Genomic DNA, 25,295 nt, shown 5'->3' with positions numbered 1-25,295 from the left:
GAGTTATTTATTTACAAGGTGAATTTTTTAAGTTAATTGTGGGGGTTGGGTGGCGAATGGTTAGCATGTGCGTGTGGTATCATACGGTCTGTCAGTTGTACATGATAAGGAGTAAGGTCGCCTGTCAAACCTAGTTTGTGTGGAGTGGACCTTAAACCCTAGCTCGCTCTCTCTCTCTCTCTCTCTCTCTCTCTTTTTAAATTAATTGTTTATATAAATTTGATCAAAACTTTTATTTGACACCTGTTGTTTATTTGTGATGTAATATTGTAATTGGTTAAGATAGGGCAGTGAAGATGTTTATTAATGTAATTAACAAAGGTGTTAATTAAGTGAGATAATTATTTTATTGTTTATTGATCAAGGAGTACTGGACCCCCCTTAAGGTACTGTTTTCACTCCAATGCTTATTGGGTTAGTCAGATGAGTATTGGATCCCCTTCACTTAAAGTAAAGCTGTCAAACTTAACACCCTTTCGTGGATTTAGACACCTGGATGTGTCACAAGGGTTAAAGGTCATACAGATTGTGACCAGTTAAAAAGGTGCAAATTTTGACATGTTCTGGACACCTATGGTATTTGGAATGTTGATTGTTATTTTTGATTAATTGTAAATTGGGACAATATTTCTTGTGTTGACATTTTATTAGAAGTTGGACAGCGAATATAGGAGTTATATAGCAAGTGACTCTGTGTCTCTCCAAAGTATAATTGAGTTTACAATGGAAATAGTTTTATTTCAACAAGTTGGAGAAATATAATGGTTTCACCACAAAGGTGAGAGAGAGAGAGAACGGGGGGAGAGAGAGAGGTGGAGAGATGAAGGGAGGGGAAGAAGAGAGAGAGTGGGGGGATAGAGATGGCGAGAGAGGGATGGAGTCGGAAGGAGAGAGAAGGAGGAAGGAGAGAGAGGGGGAGATGAAGAAGAGAGGGGGTGTGAGAGATGGAGGAAGGGGAAGAAAGGGAGCATATGAAAGCATGCCCTAGTATAAAACTTTTTAAAGCACAGTTAACCAATGAGGATAAATTAGTACCTAAATATTTTTACACCGGAAAGCGTTCTTCTCAAATAATCCATACAAAACTGCGTCACAATAAAAGTAACTTAAACTACCATAAATTCGTCATGCACTTAACGGACAACCCAGCATGTTCATGTGGCCACTACATAGAGGATACGGAACATTATTTATTATATTGTCCAAAATTTACCAATGTTAGATTCCAAACTATAAATACATTACCAAATATTTTTATTAACTTACAAACGTTAACCAATGGTGATAGCAATAATACCTTACAAATAAATACGCACATTTTCAATACAGTCCACACATTTATACATTTATCTAAAAGACTACAATAACCATCGTAAAATACCATCTAAATTAATTACTTTTCGGTTAATATACATCTGACGTCCACAAAACATGATGCAAGGCAAGCGTATTATGAAATAGTAAGGCAATGTAAGTGACACTAACTGTTAAATTACTTGCATGCACGATTAGTGTGAATATTAAATATTGTACCGTTAAATGTATTTGTATGAGAAGTGTATATATCACAGTTGTATTTGTAGTATACTTAATATATAAGGAGACGAATTAATATAAGCCTTGGCTTGTTTTTGAATCCTTACCTTCAGAATTGTATATGTATACAACACTTATCTTATTTGAATAAAATATTGTTTAAATCAAAGGGATGTAGGGAGGGGAGTGAGATGGAGGGAGGGAGAGTAAGAGAGAGAGAGAGCGAGTAGAGAAAGAGGGAGGGAGAGACATAGGAGTGTAAGGTAAGGAGTGTAAGGTAAGGAGAGGACGAAGGGGAGAGAAAGAAATTAGGTATTTTTCCACCTGACATGATATATTTTTACTTTAATAATTCATTAATTTGGAAAGTTATAAGGGAGCACCCTGGACTCAAGACTAGAGAAGCCTAGTTTCAAATCCTGAAGAAGCACATGTGTCACCATTTGGCAGGGCTGGCATCTAGGACTGACATGTGAGATGTTGCCAAAAATAGCGGTCCACTCATATACTGTACACATTCGCATGCACATAAAAAAACCTTAAAAACAGAGTGGGTGAAAACACTGCTATCCGGGGAAACTCCTCCTACCTTGCATTGCACCAAGGTGGCTCAGTGAGTAAGATGTTGGCTCGCTAACGTGGAGGTCCCGTGTTCAATCTCGGTGTTGGTCGAGGAGGTTCATCAGGATTTTGCGGCATGGTTCTACCCTGGTAGTGATACAGGACAAGAGGGCCTGACAAGGGACAACATTTAGTCGTTTGTATGGGATGAAAAACCGAGGTCCTGTGTACACATTGACGTGCATGTGAAAAATTTGATATAAGAGTAAGCCGTAGCGTCGCTGGTTCAGCCAAATTTTACTCATGATACACTGTATGGCGTATGCCCGTCTTCATTAGCCCAGTTGGTGGAGGATGTTAAACCTGATTTCATTTTCGGTGCACACATAGTCATAGAAATAAAAATTAAACATATTTTAGTCTCAAAATGACCAAGTTATTGTGTTGACAAGACGTTCAGCTCCTTTTATTGTGAGATGTAGCCCGGAAAAAAAAAGGTGTTTATTATTAGTGTGAAATGTCAGAAGTCACCAGTTGGCCTCGAGTGTCGTCAGTGAGTGTCAGTCTTATCCACCGACACGTACAAAAAACACATTTCTTACATTAAAGCTTGAATCTATATATGACATACAGGGAGTGTTTGTTTAATGTAATGAAGCTTTGTTAGGAAAGGTATGTTCTGTTTCACTAACTTATAATTTATAACCTAAATTTATAATAATTTACATTTTTAACATACCACGATAGTGTCAATCTTTTGTCATAGGAATTTTATTTAGGAATGAATACAAGGGTATATTTACTTTATAGGGTTATTTAATATTTCTTGGTTTTTCATTTTTCACATACCGCAAAAGCCTTGGTGTTTTGTCATTGCAATAGGTATTTATATTTAATTGGAGGGGGATTTGAATGGGCAAATGGTTAGCGCATGTGTGCTATATCATAAGGTCTGTCATTGAGTCAGCTGGCGTGGTTTCGATTCCTTGGTTGTACGTGACAAGGAGTAGGGTCGCCTGTCTTACCTAGAAGGTTTTCTCCGGTTTCCTCCTAGTGCTAAAGACCCCCTACGTGCAAGCGAATCATTGAAATAGAATTGAACCATATGTTAGTCCCAAAATAACCTGGTTTGTCTCGAGTGGATGTTAAACCCTCTCTCTCCCTCTCTCTTTAATTGGATTTGTATTGGATGATAGTGTAGATTTTTCCGACATGGTTTCCCCTTGTCAGTGGTGCAGGATGGAGAGTCTAACAAGGACAGCTACCTAGTCATTCGGATGGGACAAAAAACCGAGGTCCTGTGTATACATTGGCATGCACGTAAAAGATCCTTGGCAGTTGGAAATCGATATAAAAGTAGGCCATAGTGCCACTGCTCGGGCAAAATTTCCCTCATAGCACACTGTATGGCGTATGCCCGTCTTCTTTAGCCCAGTCGGAGTAGAACAGTAGGACATTAAACCCCATTTCATTTTTGACACTTTAACTCTAAAAAGGCTAATAAAGACGTTTTATGAATAGATTATATTTTATATAGGCATTTATAGTTTTTGGATTTTAATTTTTCACATAGGTCCTACTGGTACCACAATAGTGTAGCTCTTTTGTCATAGGAATTTAGGAATAGAAATAAAATTAAATGGGGTTTCATTTCCTACTTTTCTGCACAAAAGGACTAATGAAGACGGTTTAGGAATAATTCTTTAAATGACATCTAGAAACACGGTTTAACTATTCATAACAAAACACAACACAAGGTATATATGGATATAACTAGCACGGTTTAACTATTCATAACAAAACACAACACCAGGTATATGGATGTAACTACTTCTCTATTATTTAATAACAACGTTTCTTAACACATACAGGTCACTTTTCAAGTTAATTTTCATGTGTGTTACGAAACCTCAAAACGTTGTTATTAAAGATACATTATGTAAGATTTAGATAAAGAACTAGCCATTCTTGCTATAATAGTTCGAAAGTAGATGATGTAAAATGAATAATTTGAAAATTTCATTCAAATTACTCTATTGTGAGTGAAGATATTGGCCTTTGAAGACGTGTGCAATAATTTCAACCATCGTACTGGTTGATCGAAGCCAAGTCTCGGTCCTCCATATTTGTTAAATCAAAGTATCGCTGAACCATTCTAATCTATTTAATATCGGAGAAATCTGATGCCATCGAGAGTTGATTAAGGCCTGGATCAGTTAATTAATGTCTAATTAATACTTTATAAAACATTTCAGGCCTAAAGAAAGACCTGCAATAGGCAGATTTAGCTCTTGCATATTGCATGTTTAAATAATAGAGAAGTTGTTATATCTATATATACCTTGTGTTGTGTTTTGTTATGAATGGTTCAGGAATAGTTATAGAAGTATTTACCCTATATAGGAATTTCAAGTTTCTTATAGCCCCTTCAGACGCTTATTTTTAAACCAGTTCATAATTGCTGGGGTTTTTAAGACAGCATCGTGTTGCGTTCACACGTACTATAAGCCAAACCAGTTTAACTATTCTGACCTCTTCGGTCGGAGGTTAGAGTATAACTACGCATGGGTAGCTTCATATTCTTTATTCGGTTCTCGCACCCTTTTGATAACATTGGCACTGTCTGACCACGATATTTTCACAGGAATGTAACTTACTGCGTACTGCACATGCTCAAAGGAAGCTGGAGCCGGGTTTTTTAAGCCAACCCATTTATAGACGGCTAAGATGAACCAGTTTAAAATAAAAAGCCTTCTCGAAGACAGGTAGCAAGCTGATTTTTTTAAACTGTTTTATTTGCCACACATTTGCGTTCAGACGCTTAAGTTAAACTGGTTTAACGATCTTACGATCTTACAGTTAATTACTAAAAAAAAACAATAATAGTCATTACTGTTGAAAACAAACTGGCTGAAACACAAATTGAAATGAAATAGGGTTTAACATTCTAATGCTCTGCACTGACTGGGTTGATGAAGACGAGCATATGCCATACAGTGTGCTCTGAGGGAAATTTTTGCCCAGGCAGCGGCACTAACTAGTGAAAATTTGGAACGTTTATTAATAATACAAGTCATCACTGTTAAACAAAAACTGGATCACGATGGCTAAGTAGGTAAGATGCTGGCTCGCTAGCTTGGAGATCGGGTGTTCAATCCCTGCATTGGCCGAGAAAGTTCATTCAGATTTTCCGGAATAGTTCCCCCTTGTCAGTGATGCAGGATGGAGGGCCTGACAAGGACAGCTGTTTTGTCGTTCGGATGGGCCGAAAAAACGAGGTCCCATGTACACATTGGCGTGCACCTAAAAACGAGGTCCTGTGTATACATTGGCATGCACGTAAAAGTTCCCTTGACTGTTGGAATTTGATATAAGAGTAGGCCGTAGTGCCGCTGTCCGGGCAAAATTTCCCTCATGGCACACTGTATGGCGTATGCCCGTCTTCATTAGCCCAGTTCGGAGCAGAACAGTAGGACGTTAAACTCCATTTCATTTCATTTCATTTAACAAAAACATTTTGAAGAAACATAAACTGGTGAAGTTGGAATATTTAAAATACATGTGGATTTTTTGATCAATTTGTGAACATTTTAACAGTTGTTATATCTTTCTAGAATTTTAACTATGAGCTGTTAACTTTGATGTTTTATTATTGTTTATGGAGATTATTATTTTTACGTTACTAGGCAACAATTTAAATTATAAATGACTTCAGTAAGATCAAAGAAATTTGTTTTATTTTTTTCTTTGTTACGCTTAGTAGCCTACGTGGAAAATTTCATACCAAAATAAAAAATTCTGCGTGTGCTGTTTTGTTTGGTGTTGGTAGTCGAGTTTGGGGGTGCCATGTCAGAATGTTTCTGGTGACTACAGGACCCCTAAAATCTGTATTAACATTTAAAAAAGACGATCTGTACACACTGCAGCAGTAGCGGATCCCTAAATTAAAGTATAAACTAATTATTCTGTTCATACCAAACCTTTAAATTTGAGGTTTTTGATTGCTTGTGGAGTCCAAATATATGCCACCATCAACACCACGATTTTTCAAAAGTTTCCTGGAGGAGAATTTACCACTGGGTAGCCCCCCCCCCCCCAAATATCCTGCATCCACTACATAATGTATGTACATGATGATGAATATATTATTGTTTTAACTAACTAGGTCACATGACTAATCATTTTGATAATTTGTATATTATATTATTATGACATAAGGCTACAACAATTGTATTATCTGTTCTTCAGAGATACCGGTTAAAATATTTCTTCTTATTTCTTTGTGTGAAAAACGCTGATTTAAAAACCAACAGTACTTGGTTGCGCTGTTCAAAAGCTTTTAGCTCCAAAATTTTAAAGGAGCTAAATCGCTAATTTTGGGGACCTAGAACTTAAAGCGGTGGACACACTAGCCGAATCAATCGGCGTCGAAATTCGCCTAGTGTGTCCACTGTCATTCACCCGAATCAAACAGGTTTGATATATTCGGCCAAATATTTATTCGGCCGAATTATATTCGCCTGGTGTGTCCGCTTCGCTGAAGCATTCGGCCGAATGTAGAATTCATTAGCCAGTCACCACTCATATAGAGAAGTCACGTGATAGTTTGAAGACATAGACGCAGCCATGTCTAATCATGTGACATGAAAGGTGATGCAATCGACTGGTGAATTGGGTGAAGCAATCGACTAGTGTGTCCACCCATTCGGCAGAATAAAATTCTGCGCCGATTGATTCGGCCGAATCATTCTGCGCCGATTGATTCGGCCAATGTGTCCACTGCTTAACACAAATGGGTCGCAACGCATATAATAATGTAATATGAATGTATATAAACTGATTTACATTCAGTCATTTCTGTTTTTACTGTAATTTCTAATCAGTTATGTCTGGCAAAATACAGGAAGAGTTCCAATTGAATGGCCGTCTTTGGCATCTGGTTATTCCAGTCTACACCTGTAGGATTCTCCTACATGGAATATGTTTAGTCTCGTTCACTGTGTTGCTTCATACAAAAGGCATTCAAAAGCATTCTGGCACACGATTTGACCAAATTGACCAAATTGACCAAAAAGTCCTATTTGCAATGTCGAAGACTGTGGATGATATTGAGTTAAAAATATAAAGACTTGACTCCTTTAAGATTTGAAATTTGAAAGTAAACATCTTTCATGTGATAATTAATTTATCAAGACTCCGAAAAACAGAAGGTTAAATTGGTTTAGCCTAACTCATACATAATAACTGTTACATATAACTAAGTTATCATAACAAAACTCAGAGAGATGCAAAGCTATTTGATTCAATAAGGTTGACCACAAAATAACTATTTAAATTAGATTTACAGGAATGCTTTCAGTATTTTATTATTTGATTGTGTTTTTCATTCCTTTCAGTCTTCAAGAAGTCAGCCAGCTATTGGCCTGAAGCAAACACCAAAAGCAAGGGTAAGTTATTTTTTATTATCTAAAAATTGGTTATATTGAGGATATCGCTAATAGGGGTTTGAGTTGGCTTTCAACTAGGGTGATATTGCAGACCGCTTTTTATGAAGAAATTTACCAGAAATAGTCGAGGTTGAGGTCAAGTATAAAAAGTAGGGGAGGGGGTGAAGGGAGAGGAAAGGGCTTGTCTGCAATATCTCCCTTGGTGGAAGTGGACATTAAGCCCATTTGACAGATAGAAATACAGGAAACACGGCGTTAAAAATCCAGTCGTTCAGATGGGATGATAAACCATTGTCCCTTGTACACGTTGGCGTGCACGTAAAGGATCCATTGCCAGTTGGAACTTGACAAAAAGTAGGCAAAAATTCTGCTGTCTAGGTAATATTTCATAGCATATGCCCGAATGGTCTAACACACATGCTTTAGATTATAAGGTCTGTCGTTGAGTCAAGTCACTTGGGTTTTGACCCATGTCAAGGATATGAGCCGTCTGTCTAACCTTGTGGGTTTTCTCCGGATTTCCTCCCACTGGTAAATACCCACCCCACCCAACCCCATCTCTCTCTCTCTCTCTCTCTCTCTCTCTCTCTCTCTCTCTCTCTCTCTCTCCGTGAAAATATTCTCTTCCATCTTCCATTATTAGCCTTGTGTCTTCACCACAAAGACTTTTTTTTATAAACTTAAAGTTCATCGTAGTAAAACGTATTTTATTTTTAAACCGTTTGGTATTTCCATCTACATTCTTTAATTGGATATTCCTGACCTTTGACCTTCATCATACTTCCTTAACGACGGCCAAACTGTGCTCGTGTTCTAAGTTTAAACATCTTTTAATTCATCTCTAGCGGTTGCAAATATGTGATAAGTCCGACTCGCCCACGGAAAATTGACACGATTGTCAAGCCACGAAATGCCACCCTGCTTTATTTGCGGAAGGACAACGTCTTCTGAATTTTAGATGACAACATTCTCGTTTGCATTGGCTATTTTAGTAAACTTTCATTTACCCCCCACAACCTTAGGAATGCGAACTAGTGATAAAGGTAATTATTTTCTCTGGTGCATTTCACTTAATTTTTTTTTTTGTGACAGTTCTTTGCGATTACTTGGTGCAAGAAATATAAATTACCTAACTCTGAACAAACTTCATTGTTTACTGGACTTACTTGGCTTTTCTATTCTGTACTCAGAAATATATTTGAACTTTTTATGGAGAACATTTTCTCTGCTTCACAAAGATTAATTGAGAAATTACGCAGCTTGGCTGTGAATAATGTTACTAGGAATATATAAATATTGAAATAAATAAAAATAGGTTAACTGGAATTTATAAACTGTATTTAGTTATAGAAGGCAACAGATGTTGTGTTTGAGATAGGGTATATTTATTGCTTCTAGAACATCTCATGTCACTTCTTGTCTAGTTAGTTATATCATGGACTGTATATAGAAAGGTCCATGGTTATAGTCAGTAACGATTGTCCTGTGTGAGGTGGGATATATTTATTCCTTTTAGAACATCTCATGTCTCTTCTTGTCTAGTTAGTTACAGTGGGTAAAAGATGTCCTGCATGAGGTTGGATATATTTATTCTTTCTAGAACATCTCGTGTCACTTCTTATCCAGTTAGTTACAGTGGGTAACAGATGTCCTGCATGAGGTTGGATATATTTATTCTTTCTAGAACATCTCGTGTCACTTCTTATCCAGTTAGTTACAGTGGGTAACAGATGTCCTGAGTGAGGTGGGATATATTTATTCCTTCTAGACCATCTCATGTCACTTCTTATCTAGTTAGTTACAATGGGTAACAGATGTCCTGCGTGAGGTGGGATATATTTATTCCTTTTAGAACATCTCATGTCACTTCTTGTCTAGTTAGTTACAGTGGGTAACAAATGTCCTGTGTGAGGTAGGATATATCTATTCCTTCTAGAACATCTCATGTCACTTCTTATGCATGATTTGAGCGATATAGGAATCTCAGGCAAACTTCAATTTTATAAGGGGGGTTGGATGGCCGACGAGGAGTAGGGTCGCCTCTCTAACGTCATTGAAATTATAAAATTGAACCATATGTTAGTCCCGAAATGACCTGGTTTGTGTTGAGTGGACATTAAGCTCCATTCCCCCTCTCTCTCTCTCTCTCTCTCTCTCTCTCTCTCAATATTGTATAAATTTAGTTTTTAATAGAACTATCAGTCATAAAATGGTTGAATTCCGTTCAATATTTACGAAGATATTTGAGATTATTTGAGAATAAAGAGAATTTTGTGTGAATTAAAATAAAGATAAATTGCGTCTTCTAACATCCCAGCAATAAATCGGGTTATTTGTCTGAGCTGGTCTCTGGTGGATGTCAGTAAACACTGATAACCAATGTTTATTATACTGGCAACAAAATTCCAACAATTTGGTTGGTCATGGGTTTCCCTTGTCAATGGTACAGGGCGAAGGACCTGGTCTGGTTGATGCTAGTAAGTACCGGTAATAAAAACCAATATTGATTCAAATAGGAACCTTATACTGGCAACAAAATTCCAATAATTTGGTTTAGAATGATTTCCCTTTATCAATAGTGCAAGATGCAGCACTAGACAAGGCCTTGTGTCTAGTTGGTAGGATAGTACGATAAAATAAGGTCCTGTGAACATGTTGGCGTACACCTAATAAAAACTTATTACACTGTTTGGGTGGTCAAGTGGTCAAGATCTTTGATTGAGTCAAGTGGTTGTGTTTTGATTCCCTGTGTGTACTTGACAAGGAGTAGGGTCACCTGTCCAGCCTTGTGGGTTTTCTCTGGGTCCTCCTGTTTCCTCCCAAAGACCCTGACATGCAAGCAAATTAATGAAATTATAGTGTATGATATAAGTCCTGAAATGACTTAGTTTGTGTCGTGGACATTAAAACCCCATCTGTCTTTCTATTATGCTGGCACTAAAATTCCAACAATTTGGTTAAGAGTGGTTTCCCCTTGTCAGTTGTTCAAAACTGTGGGGGTGTGGGGAGGGGCGTCGCCAGACAAGGAACGACTGCGAAAAAACCAAGGTCCCGTTTACTGTTCACCAAAAATGCTTAGCAGATGGAATTTAATGAATATTCTGAAATGGTACTGTCTGTGCAAAATTCCCATAATAGCACACTGCAATAACATATGTTCATCTTCATTAGCCCAGTTGGGGGTTGGATGGCCGAATGGTTAGCACGTGCACGCTGTATCATACGGTCTGTCAATGAGTCAATTGGCGGGTTTCTATTCCCCGTTTGTACGTGACGAGGAGTAGGGTCACCTGTCCAACCTCGTGGGTTTTCTCCAGGTCCTCCGGTTTCCTCCCACAGCTAAAGACCCCTACGCGCAAGCGAATTATTGAAATAAAATTGAACCATATGTTAGTCCCGAAATGACATAGTTTTATGTTGAGTGGACGTTAAACCCCATTTCTCTCTCTCTCTCTCTCTCTCTCTCTCATTAGCCGAGTTGGTGCCAAAAGGTAGAACATTAAACCCCATGTTATTTATTTGTTTTATTTGCAACAATTTGGAAAGATAAATGACAACGATTTAAACGAAACAGACATCTTCTCAAGGCACCTTTCCAAAAAATCCAGATAACGGTAGAATATGTTTTGATGGTTGAGGGTTGTTCACCCGCTGTTTTTAACCTTGATTTTAATATTGACCTGTTACTATAATTAGCATGTATTCCGTTCTATATATAAATATTAACAACTTGCCTCGTGATCAGAAAAACAATGGTTTGGTAAATAATCTGAATTTGAATGAACAGACGTCATGAGAATGAATGAGATCTCTTCAAGTTGTCTATTTGGCATCCAGATGATTTCTGCTGATGAAAACAAAAACTTAATCGAGAAATACATTCATGCCTTCTGTTTTAGTTTCAGCTTCTCTGAAAAGTTTTATTCACAATTAATCAAGCCTGGAAATAAGGCACCTGTCACAGACATTGTCAGACACACAGATTCAGGCTTTGTCAGGCACAAAACCTTTGGTATCTGACATTTTGTCAGGCACTGATTTGTCTTTTTATTGATATTATCAATACATGTCAGGTACTATTTCATTAGTGCCTGACATTTTGTCAGGTACATCTAAAACCGTTATTTCTAGGCCTGCAATTAATTGAATCTTTCAGAAAGGAATATGAGTTCAATTCCGTCAGCATTTACAAAGATATGATGAGTTGAAAATTTGTCAACATTCATCAGGGCGATTGAGAACTTTTTTTATGTTCTGGATCAAGACAATTTTGCTTTTCTCCCCCATTGAGGTTGGTGGATGCAATTCAGTACAAACTAATATAAACTCGAACAGGCCTAATCTTCCGTAAAAGTCAAGCTTCATTTCGTTTACCCTCAAATATTTTTGAAAATATTGGGTGGCTTGCAAGTAGTTTAAGTCTGATAATCTATAGCTTTCAACATTCCGTAATCTGTCTTAGTTGGCTCGGACTAATATAAGAACAAACTTGATCTGTTTAACAAAAACCTTGACAACACGGAAAGTAGAAAAGCAGACCAACATTTCATTCCAAAAATATTTCTTGTACATCGTAGAATAATCAACCTGGCATATTTTTGAGGTAAAAAAACAAGTTCAGTGTATATTTGAATCCTCCAAATACTTCTGAAAATATCTTAAAGGTACCTTCCCACGTACAAATTTGAACTAAAAACATATTCAAACTAATTAATAAATTAAAATTTTGTTTAAAATCCCTCTCAAAACATTGTATCCATGAGGGAATACCACTGCTATAACAAATCTATTAAGAGGTCATCTTTTTGTTATGTGACTTGGCTGATGCGGTACCTAGCAACAGGGTTGAAGCCAGAGGAGAGTTCATTGCATATACAAGACGATGTTGTCTTTAATTTCTGATTATTTGTCATAAATATTGAAGCCTGATTAAATTCTCGGATTATCCACTGCCCACGTCTTTTTCCGTGGTTTTTATCTCAGAAACTGTTGCACGTTTAAGCTTACCATCAAGTTTATCAAGCGCTCACTAACGTTGAGAGATCAGACAATCTTCGCGTGCAACCTTTGACGTCACTCGTACAGAGATCCCTGATTGTTGGGTTGCCGATTAGGGAAACCTATGCCCTCCATGGGTGTTTTTCAGGGAATCCAGTATTTTTCGAGTAAGATTGGATATTTCTACTTTCCATATATACCAAAATTGCCATACTTTTATTGGAAAGTGTCTTTAAAGTAGATACATGTAAAACAAATTAATGAATATTAATTTTCTAACGAAGAAAACAAAAACAAATTATCAATGATAGATTATCTTCTTGCTTGGATTCAATCTCAGTCGGATTAAAATCAGGCCCTTAAAACATTTTACCAAATATTTATAGATACCTTTGATAGGTGATGTTGGTTTGTTTATATTGTCCTGCGTGGTTTCCCCTTGTCAGTGGTGCAGAACGGAGGGCCTGACAAGGACAGCTGTCTAGTCATTCAGATGGTATGAAAAACTGAGGTCCCATGTAGACATTGGCGTGCACATAAAAAATCTCTTGGCAGTTGACCGTAGCACTGCTGTCTGGGCAAAAATTCCCTCATAGCACACTGCATGGCATTTGCCCGTCTTCATTGGAGTAAGACAGTAGGACGTTAAACCCCATTTCATTTCATTTCATTTTGTTTATATTGTCTGAATGGCTAGGTAGGGTCGACTGTCCAACCTCGTGGGTTTCCTCCCACTGCAAGCGAATTATTGAAATAAAATTAGACCATATGTTAGTCCCGAAATGACCTAGTTTGTGGCGAGTGGCCGTTAAACCCCATTTCTCTCTCTCTGTCTGAATGGCTGGAATTTAACCATTTTCGGACTGATATTCCTTTTAGAGAATCAACTTTCACAGAGGTTTTACAGTTTTTATTGTGTTAATTATGTTAGTTGTTCGGATGGGACGAAAAACCAAGGTCCCGTGTTCACATTGGTGTGCACGTAAAAGATCCCTTGGCTGTTGGAATTCGATATAATATTAGGCCGAAGCACTGCTGCCCGGGCAAAATTTCCCTCATAGCACACTGTATGGCATATGCCCGTCTTCATTAGGACATTAAAACCCATTTCATTTGTTAATTATGTTGTGGCTTTGAGAAAAAAAATTCAGACTTTAAATAAAAATATCCGATTGACTTGAGCCATGGTTTAAGCGTACTTGTTGGTTTTTTATAGACATGAATGTAGGCCACATATGGAAGATCTGTAGAGTTATTCCAATTTCATGCAAAACAACACATGAAACCACTTCTGCTACCCAACAAATATTTCCTCTTACAAACACGATGCCAACAATTTGATATTTTGTACAGAATTTTGGTATTTACATGTTGCATCTGGCGACCATGCAGACTTTCATCGCCTACACAACAGGCTGGATTTTTTTTTAAAGCCGTCGATTGTCATTTGCAATTTTCAGGCAATCTATTTTTATGGAGAGGGGACTTATAATTGCTATGCCTATTACTCATTCCCTATTTAGATAAAAATCAGAATAAACTATTGTTTTATAATAAAACAACCTATTTTTTCATGGCTTAATCCACATTAGAATGTATTCAAATAAATTATTTAAACATGCATTATGCAAGAGCTAAATCTGCCTATTGCAGATCTTTCTTTAGGCCTAATTACACATTTATTAATATGAAAAGACCATCATCAATTCTTGATGCCATCTTATGTGTCTGATTTTCATTGGATTCAAATCCGATCTGGTGTTCAATGCCCATTGATGATTAACTACTGCAAAAATGGATAATCAAGACTTTGTTAATTATTATGACAGTGATTTGAAAATAAGGTTTTCTTGGTTTAAGAGTGAAACAATTTTACTGAAATTTTCAGCATATTCCCTTTAACTATTATAGTGAGAACTGCCTGCTTTTAATCTAATTTTCCATATATTTAATATTTAATTAAAAGAAAACAAAATCAAAAATATCAACAGTATATAATCTCCTGCTTTGGATTTAATCAGATTAAAAATAGGGCCATCAGTAGGGTGCCCCATGCAGACAAGATTTACACTACTAAAAGTTGAATTTACTTATGTGAATGTTCACTTAGAATATCTGTGAATGTTAACTTAAAATCTGTGAATGTTCACGTAAAAATCTGTGAATGTTCACGTAAAAATCTGTGAATGTTCACGTAAAAATCTGTGAATGTTTACGTCAAAATCTGTGAATGTTTACGTAAAATATCTGTGAATATTCACATAAAAAATCTGTGAATGTTCACATAAAAATCTGTGAATGTTCACATAAAAATCTGTGAATGTTCATATAAAAATCTGTAATCTGTCAATGTTCATGTAAAAAATCTTTGAATGTTCACATTAAAATCTGTGAATGTTCTTGTAAGGAATCTGTCAATGTTTACACAAAAACTCAGGGCTGAGCAAAATCTTTACACCTATGATGCGAAGCATGTCATTGCATACCCTTAAAGCCATTTTTACCAGGGTAACAGATACAGTGTAACAGAAATATCACTTTAAATACATATTGTTTTTACAAGTTTACAGACAAGTACAAATGTTACGATACAAAAAATTGAGCTTTTCAAGGCTGATCCCGATAATAACAAAAATATGTCATTTGGAAAGTATTTGAATCAAAATGGATTCACACTTTAAGAACTTTCGCAATGGATGGCTCAACGATAAGATTTAGTTCCGACATGTCTCTACCCTCTTTGTTTACATTTAACAAGTTTAAATTTAGTGATATTTTCCTCTTCTGTCAAAAACCAAATAGATACCATTTTGGGCGTTAAACTCAGTGGCAGTAAGATTCCGAATGCATCTGTTTTCAATGTCTTGGAATAATTCTAAATTTTAATTGAGGGTTTGGCTTGACACAGGACATGAAACAAGAGTAAATAAATAGCGCCATCTGGGTGTGATACTTATCGAATGTCAATCTCTCGTCTCGGATCATAAAATGATGTTTTGCATGTGCATGTGTATGTGAGAAAAATTTGAATTTCTTGTGAAAGGGCTCGACTGAATAGCGTGATATGATCTAAATTTAAAATAACTGTCCCTTCTGAATTTAAAATCAAATTATCAACACAAATTTTCAAAAAACGTGAGATATGGCTTGATGTGATATTAATTTCAGCAAGTCCCTGGAGTAAAATAAGTCTGAAACATTCTAAAAATAAACAGAATTAGATTAGAAACATTTCAGCTGAAAATGGAATACAATGGAACAGTCTAAGAATAAACAACACTTAAGGTGTCGTCTGGTCGACCAGTTGTTCAAATAGGATGAAATGTTGTGTATGCATTAAAGAAGCCTTGACAGTTTCAATTTTGTCCAGATTTCTGTTCGCTAGTATTGTCTATGTACATGATTCCGTGTGCGACTGACAAATGGAATGAAATGGGGTTTAACGTCCTACTCTTCTGCTCAGACTGGGCTAATAATGACGGGCATACGCCATACATACAGTGTGCTATGGGCAAAATTTTGCCCAGATTGCGACTTTACGACCTACTCTTACATCAAATTCCAACTTCCGAGGGGTCTTTTACGTGCACACCAATGTGTACATGGGACCTTGTTTTTTTGTCCCATCCAAATGACTAGACAGCTGTCCTTTCTCAGCCAACACCTGAATCAAAACTGGGACCTCCAGGCTAGTGAGCCAGCATCTTACTCACTTAGCCACCGTGGCTCCCAATGTGTGTGTCACTGACTATCCACAGTGAACAAGGGTTAGATTTAGAAGGATCCATTATTAACTGTTACAAGACAGGAAATTTTGGAAGGAAAAAGTATCTAGTCATAACCCAAACTCCCTCTCACGTACTCCATGTGGCATAAAATGAACCCATGACAGTTAGAATTTGAGGAACAGTAGGTGGAAATAAATATCACAGTCTGGGCAGAGTGTCCCTCACAGTACACTAAATAATGTATGTCTTTCTTCATTAGACCAGTCAGTGCAGAAAAGTAGGACGTTTAACGCCATTTAATTTCATTTCAATTTGCTCCTGCTGCTAAAAACACTGACCCGCAAGCGAGTTATTAAAAAAAAATTGTTAGTCCTGAGATGACCTAGTTTGTGTTGAGTGAATGTTCAACTCTCTCTCTCTCTGTCTCACTAGACTTTGTCAGTTGGTTTTGATTTGGAGTTAATCCATCCATTATCAAATTACTTTAAACTCGATACTAACATTACCAACTTTCTAGAGAACATGAGTTGCTGTTATCTTATCAACAAATCATGTCTTGTATAAAGGTTTGTTTAAGATACCCTAAAGGAGAAAGGAAATCTAAGAGGGTTGTAATCACCAGATTCAGCAGGACGTCTGCTGCTCACTTGTCTTATAAAAATATCAACGTTTTATCCAGAGCCCTACAGAAGGTGGAGGGGTTGGATGGTTGAATGGTTTGTGCTTGCGTGTTGTATCATAAGGTCTGTCATTGAGTCAACTGACATGGTTTCGATTCCCTGGTTGTACGTGACAAGGGGTAGGGTTTTCTCCCACTGCTAAAGACCCCAACACGCAAGCAAATTATTGAAATATAATCGAACCATGTGTTTGTACCGAAATGACCTAGCTTGTGTCGAGAATACTACAGTACAGAATACTATGGTAATCCTTCCTACAGAATACTATAGTATTTTTCAATAGAAATTTCCCCATAAATATATAGGAAAGGCCAGAGTGTTTTTCCTGTAGAGACTGTAGATTATTGAGTCTTGTATACTGCCTACTCAAAGGCCCCTAGCTAGGGAAAATAATGTTCTCACATAGTTTCCCACACAGTCTCTTCTCTCAAACATATCTTATGAAATGAAAAGGGGTTTAATGTCATTCTGTTCTGCTCCGATGGGCAGATATCAGATTTATGCATGTTTGAAACCAATATCTATTACTCCTGCGTAATACTGTCTCTTTTCTAAACCAATATCGGGGAGCCCTGCGTAATCATGTCTGGTTCTCTAATCCTACCCCTGCTATCAATGTTTGGGTAATACTTCTCTTCTGTAAGCCAATATCCCTGTCTGTCATCAAACCAGTTGTTACGTAATCCACCCCATAGACATCAACTGGTCAGTTAGACTAGACATTAAGGATATTATCTAACTCCCTGATATCTGATCATTGGTCAGTTGGACTGGACATTAGGATGTTATCTAACACCCCTTATATCTGATGGTTGGTCAGTCAGTGGCTGAGGATTATAATACACCCATACCTGTCAATCAAAATTAAAATTAAACTGACTACTAGCTAGTGATAAGGCCATACCAATTGGATTTTCTGTTCTTCAGGAACACCTGTTTTAATTTTGCCATTGATTTCGTCAGGTAAAAGACAAATTTAAAAACAAAAAGCTTTAAATTATTTTCATATATTTGAGTTTTGAAATCTTAAACATACATTATGCAAGAGCTAAATCTGCCTATTGCAGGTCTTTCTTTAGGTCTGAAATGTTATCTAAATTATTAATTAGACATTAATTAACTCATCCAGACCATAATCAACTGTCAATGCCATTGTTAGCCTGCGATATTAAAGCGGATATTGGATAATCAAGACTTTGTTTATTATAGTACTAACATAAGTAATGATGATCGAGACTAGCTTAAAATTGAATCGATAATAACTTGGTTCAGAGTGAAGCAATTTGACAGATATTTTCTGCATATTCTGTTTTCATTATCTATTTTTTAACTATTATAGCTAGGACTGTCAGCTCTTAATCAAATCTTACATAATGCCACTTTAAGTTTTGAATTCTTAACAAAATGTCATATACAAGAATTGTGTGGGTTATTTATGAGTTGGTTTGGCCTAATGTTCTGATATCTCTCAATCAGAATTCAAATTAAACTGACCACTGGCTAGTGATGGATATTGACCTTTCATAAACAACTGCCGACCACATGCTGGGGATGCTAAGGGGCTGGCTGACCAGCAGACACCAGAGGGGTAGCGTGAAGTATGTTTTCAGTTCAAGTGTCATCTTAAGATGTTTAAAACCACATGGTATTAAGAAAGGTGAAATTGATTCTTATTCTGAGAATTGACTTTTGAGATTGTAACTCATGGTTTATGAGTGTAAAAGTTTTAGTATTAATCCGGATTCACTGAGATTCAGGTTTATTTGGATTGACAGTGTCTACTATAACCCGGCGCGCTAAAGTGATTCTTATTTTGAGGATTGACTTGTGAGAGTATACGAGTTTTAACATTAATCCGGATTCACTGAGATTCGGGTTTATTTGGATTGACCGTGTCTACTATAACCCGGCGCGCTAAAGTGATTCTTATTTTGAGGATTGACTTGTGAGAGTATACGAGTTTTAACATTAATCCGGATTCACTGAGATTCGGGTTTATTTGGACTGACAGTGTCTACGTATAACCCTGCGCGCTTAAGTGATTCTTATTTTGAGTGAACAAGTTTTGGCATTAATCCAGATTCACAAGGATTCATATTTATTTGGATGTTGTTATTATTTACAATTTTTATGTCCAATACGTCAGATTCATACAGATTAGGACAGTATCTTAAATACATGCAATATTTTTTTTTGCATAAAGAAAGGCAGAATTGATACTGAATTTGCTGATTTTTTGTGAGATTGACATTGAATGATTTTATGAATAGACATTTCTACCTGGTTCATCGTCCAGACAGACGTGTCTATGTGAATTGAAGGTGTTTTGAGATATATAGAGCATTAGTCAATGAGACAATAAAAGTCCTGGGTTGGACGTAATCAAATTACTGGTAAAACGAGGCCCATCAAAATATTTTTAGCAAAGACTACAAATGGCATTGGTTTTTGACCATATTTTTGTTATATCATCTGCAGAAGATTCTGAATGTTGAGAAATTTTTGATTTATCATATCTTGGAAAATACTAAACGACACAGAACTATTATTGGACTGATGTTTTTATGGTTTGAACTGAATTCAACCATATTTGCACTGATATTTCTTTAACTTTAGTTAGCAAGGAATTCAAAATCTCTCAGAAGAATTTAATTTTGGAATTGATGCTGTAAACGCTACTTTATAGTGATTGAATTGTTCAAACCATCCATAGAAGCTTTGTCTATTCAAATTTGATTTTTTCTTTGTGGCACAATTTAAATTTGAGAAAGTGTTTTAAATAAAGATTAAAGAACTCTAAGAAGTTAATCTGACAAATTTGCGTAGGAGAATTAAATTTGATCTTCGTCACGTTTAAACAAAAGTGTAGTGATTATTGGAAAGGCTTTTAAAATAAAGAACAAGACGAGGGATTATTACCAGAATGATGTTGACGTGTTTCTAGAAACATTTGATGAGATTCCGTTGAGAGATATTATTGAAGAGATTGTTCACGGATTAAGTTTCAGGTGAAATTTATCAACATGATTCAACTAACAAAGTTTGTTTTACTGCGAGAGAAGACAGCATTTATTGCTAAAGACAAGGTAGATTAGTATGCTTACTCTTTCAGGGGGTGGGTTGGCCGAATGGTTATCATGTGCGGGCTGTATCATGAGGTCTGTCATTCGGTCAAGTGACATGGTTTCGATTCTCTGCTTTTACATTTACAACTGAAAACAGCAAAATAATCATTCATTTACAGTCCTTCACGTTTAAGGGGAGCTTTTGTTCCTGCTCCTCTCGACGCACGCCGGCTTTCCTTCGGAGGAGACATTAAAGACTCCTGCAAATTAGCTAAATCGCTCTCCTAAATATTGAGATTAATAAACTACTTTCAGTTTTCGTTTACTTTTAAACTGCATATATTCAAGGTATCAGTAGCTTTTTATGGCTCTCGCACAATTTTATAAACATGAAGGACTGCATTTACCATGGAAAATGCTGGCAGTATTTCCAAATTTGGCCAGAGTTATAATTTTGTGTCCAGGGCCCTTAATCACGAAAACTTAAACTAACATACAATCGAAATTTTAAGAAATACTGCAATTCGATTGGCTGACCAGTAAAATCAATTTGCATATATCCAATTTGCATATTGGTCAGCCAATCGAATTGCAGTATTTCTTAAAATTTCGATTGTATCTTAGTTTAAGTTTTCGTGAATAAGGGCCCAGAAATAAACGAAAATTGTTCTTCCTGACCCGAAATGAAGTTTAATATAATGATACGAATCGATCTGTTGATATATCATTATCTTAATCAATATTCCCCGGTTGTACGTGGCAAGAGTAGGGTCGCCTGCCCTACCTTGTGGGTTTTCTCCGGGTCCTCCAGTTTCCTCCCACCGCTAAAGACCAAAGATGCGAGCATTGAAATAAGATTAAACAATATGTTAGTCACGAAATGACATAGTTTGTGTCAAGTGGACATTAAACCCTATTTCTCTCTCTCCAGGATCGAACTATAATTACAGGGTCACTGCCTTACTTACGATAGTATCCTGATCAACATCCTGATAGTAATAAAAAATAAATTGATGTCAAATCCTGTTGCCGTCAAGAATCAAGGATGTTTGTGTCCTTTCTGCATCTTTCTACTATGTTTGTTTATTTTAATGTCAACATAACATACAAGCAGTTTACATCAGAAACCGAATTTTGTTGTAAATAAACGTATTAGGTTGGATTACACCCAAAAAAAGTTATTATCATAAAAGTGAATTTTGTTGTAAACAAATTTATTAAACAGAATTTCACCAAAACATTAAATGTATAATCATTTAAGTGGATTTGTTTTTATATTTTAGAATTAGATAAATGCGAGAAATGACAGGTTTAATGTCTGTGGTAGGGGAATCTGATTAAAACACAGATCCTATTTCGTTTCATTTTTTATAGTTCAAAATTTCGTTTTACTTGTCTTCACAACACTAGGATCTGGAAGAGTTGTTATATAACAGGCGTTTTAGTTGATGAGAAGAATTAGCCAATGAAACGGTCTGTTACAATGATTTCTTAGTGTGCTCTGCACGGAACTGTGGGTAAACCCCTAGAAACGTTGACACTAATTGATTAATCAATGTCTGACATCATAGGTTCAAAAGCCGCTCGTACAACTGGTCAGACAGATCTTCATGTAGTGTAGGCCATCAAAAGTATAAAAAAACAAAACGAAATAGAGATCTGTATTTTAATCATATTGGTGGTAGGGTGTACTTATAATCTTTCGGAAAGTCCACATATCCTGGAAATAAGGTACCTGTCCAAGACAATGTTATCCACAAATTAAAAAAAAAAAAGATAAGCTTATTGTTGTCTTTTCAAATAATGTATGTCAATTTACCTCGCTCTTCAACTGAGAATTAATTTATTCTGCAATTTTTTGTGAAATAATTTATGTCAGATTTTGCAAGTCTGATCTGGTAGATGAGGATTTACACTGGTTAATTAACTTGGGCACTTTTACTGTGTAGATAGATTTGTGATAGACTTGTCGACCAGTGATAAGATCCAATAACATATTTATCACTAAATGTGATAAAATATTTCACTTAGTTACACCGATATTAGGTTTATCTGTCATTCCTTTCATCTTCTCTATCAGCATTGATATTTGAACCCTACAGGTCAAAGTTCAACTAGATGACCCCCCCCCCCCACCCCAGTCTGGTCAGACTGACCAATAAAACAAACTCATCAAGAGAAATTTGTGTTTAATTTGAAACTCTAAACAAACAGTTTGATTGGCCAATCATGATGATTATCCTTGAATCTAATTGGTTGATTGAGTTTATTTATGAATGGTGATGGATAAGGGGTGAATGTAATTGGCTGCAGAGTATTTGTTTATGCGTGAATGATCTAGGATTAAAGTAGCCAGATGTAATTTGTGATGATAGTATTTGAAGAAAGGAAGATAAATTAGACCATTATGGTGATCTGGTCATTTCAATCTGTTGATAAACATGTTACGGCATCTGTTTGGGCTGGTCAGTTCAAAAGAAAGTTTGTCTTCTGTACCGTGGCTGGTTAAAGTGGGACTGGGGCTATTAGTCAACAGAAACAATAAATTTAATGGTTGAAAAAAAATATGTTAGAAAAGACTGGCTTAATGATTGATGGCTTTGACATGTAAATGTAAGATATAAGGTTTAGAAAGGGGGAGAGAGAGAAATGGGGTTTAACATCCTCTTGGCACAAACTAGATCATTTCGGGACTAACATGGTTTAAATTTATTTCAATAATTCGCATGCGGACAGTGGTCTTTTAACAGTGGGAGGAAACCGGAGGACCCAGAGAAAACCCACGAGGTTGGACAGGCGACCCTTCTCCTTGTCATGTACAGATCTTATGATTTCATGCACGCTTTAAACCCCTAGACCAAGGGGAGGCCATGTCTTCAGGTGGTTGTGGGAATGCATGACACTCCTTAATGTCGGATCCATTATGTGAGAGCATTAAGATCTTTAGAGGCCCCAGAGCGTTCTCAGTCCATCAGTACAACTCGATCAACAAATAGAATATAATCACTCAAATATGGACTACATCAATACTATAAACATTGTCTTTAATTCCTACGCATTTAACATGTAAACAACCTAATTACTCACACACAAATTTAAATAAACAAAATTCAAACATATTTAAAGGAAATATATTGTCTTAAAATAGCCGTGGGCAGTGAATGGAGGTCAAAGGTTTAGGGTTAATGAAGGAGAGAGAGGTTGAATTGTTTAGAATTCTGTCTGTTATTAATTCTATAATCAAATAAATTGGCCGGAGGTCTTCATGGAGGTCCCAGGAATCCATGTTGAAATAACACTACAAAATGTTACAAGACGGAATCCAACAATTAGGCCACATCAAGTAGAATGTTTGTTCTTTGGGGTCACCTATTAAAAATTTGGCCTGCGATTTCTCCAGGTAAAAAATTAATTTAAAAACAAAAGTACTTAGTTGCTCTTCTCAAAAACTTTGGGGTCACCTATTAAAAATTTGGCCTGTAATTCTCCAGGTAAAAAATTAATTTAAAACCAAAAGTACTTAGTTGCTCTTCTCAAAAGCTTTGGGGTCACCTATTAAAAATTTGACATCCGATTTCTCCAGGTGAAAAATGAATTTAAAAACAAAAGTATTTAGTTGCTTTTGTTTATTTTATTTTACATTATTCACAACCATATTTTCATAAATTGGTTATGTAACTTTTGTTATATAGAAGAATAAACTTTTATTGCATAAAAAACCTTACAAGGTTATGTACATATACAAATAAAAAAAACAAACAAATGATACATACATTTACATAATTATACAAAGATACACATACAACTTTAAAATATGTATATATATTTTTTTGTAACATAGGCAATAGGCAATAGGCCTTGGATGGCCAAATGGGTAGCACGTGCGCACTGTATCATACGGGCTGTCATTGAGTCAACTGGCGTGGTTTTGATTCCCTGGTTGTATGTGACAAGGAGTAGGGTCGCCTGTCCAACCGCGTGGGTTTTCTCCGGCGGGTCCTCCAGTTTCCTCCCACTGCTAAAGACCCCCTACGCACAACCGAATTATTGAAATAAAATTAAACCATATGTTAGTCCTGAAATGACCTAGTTTGTGTCGAGTGGATGTTAAACCCCATCTCTCTCTCTCTCTCTCTTTCTCTCTCCTTTTCTGAGAATACAAGATTGTTTATAAAAAAGAAATTGATCAATACTCATGATAACTATAATTTAAATTGGTTTCACCTTATTATGAGATTTCTTCGATTCTCCTGGTTATACCTTACAGTAGTCTTCGTGGAATGTTGCCAGGAACCGGTGCCAAGTTTTTGCCCAGATATTTTTAGTTGTGTGTAGGTGTTTTCAGTGTTGTTGATGTTGAAAAAGGGTGGCACCGTTTACTGCCTACATTTTATTACTAACGACAGAAATCTTTAACTAGAAGCTTCCTTCGTTTTATTGTTAAGTACAGAAATGTTCAACCCAAATTTTGGTTAATCTTAGGTTTAAAAAATAAGGAAGGGTTCCAATAATTTAGTCATCGTTAGAATTTAGCGACTCAGTATCTTGTGGAATATTGACATTATCTTGTACTAAATAAGGTTAAGCAAGTTTTTACCGTTGAACCAATGAAGATTTTGAAATTCTTTTGAAATAAGTTAAGCAAGTTTTTCTGTTGAACCAATGAAGATTTTGAAATTCTTTTGAAATAAGTCATGATTGTTTATCTTTTTGGTAGGGTCTGTATATTCTAGTATTTTCTATGTTAGTATAGAAGTAGATAAACAAAAGCGATACTGTTTTCATCATCAGATATTATTAAATCAATGTTTCGAGTTTTCTTCCTCAGATATTATTAAACCAACGTTTCCAAGACGTACTCTCTTCTTCTTGACGATGAAAACAGTCTTAGTGTCGCTTTTGTTTATCTACCTTAATAAATATCTAGTGAAGGAAACTTCCGTATCGGATCCTTCGATCCATTGTTTTCATATTCCTGTTGGATGCGGATTCTACACAAGTTCATGTTTCGTGGGATTCTGTTTGTTTTCAACTGAATCAAAGTCCTTTGTTGACTCAAAATCGATGAGAATCATTTGTTCCCGATTTTTTTTTTAAACTTTGAGAGATTTTGTTGAAATTTGTTACACTGCTCACAATTTTTTTTTTTTTTTTTTTTAAAACTTTGAGATACATTGTATTTGGTTGAAATTTGAATTTCTCGGTATTCCATTAATCCTTGACTAAAATCTTATAATTTATTTCCAGAAAAAAGGAAAAAGTCTGTTGGAGACACAAGAT

At 36.1% G+C, this 25,295-nt stretch overlaps 1 protein-coding gene across 3 annotated transcripts in view; it reads left to right on the top strand.

The window, feature by feature from the left end:
- Window positions 1-25,295, top strand: part of LOC126812008 (ras-GEF domain-containing family member 1B) — a 187,900-nt gene that overhangs the window by 111,082 nt on the left and 51,523 nt on the right. For all 3 annotated transcript variants that reach the window (XM_050538108.2, XM_050538109.2, XM_050538111.2), the window contains one exon: window positions 7,494-7,544. In XM_050538108.2, coding sequence (XP_050394065.2) covers window positions 7,494-7,544 — 51 coding nt within the window. The remainder of the gene's footprint in view (window positions 1-7,493; window positions 7,545-25,295) is intronic.

The sequence above is a fragment of the Patella vulgata genome, chromosome 2 (genome assembly GCF_932274485.2).
Source record: "Patella vulgata chromosome 2, xgPatVulg1.2, whole genome shotgun sequence".
Taxonomy (NCBI): domain Eukaryota; kingdom Metazoa; phylum Mollusca; class Gastropoda; family Patellidae; genus Patella; species Patella vulgata.
This window is presented reverse-complemented; position numbering and strand designations above follow the sequence as displayed.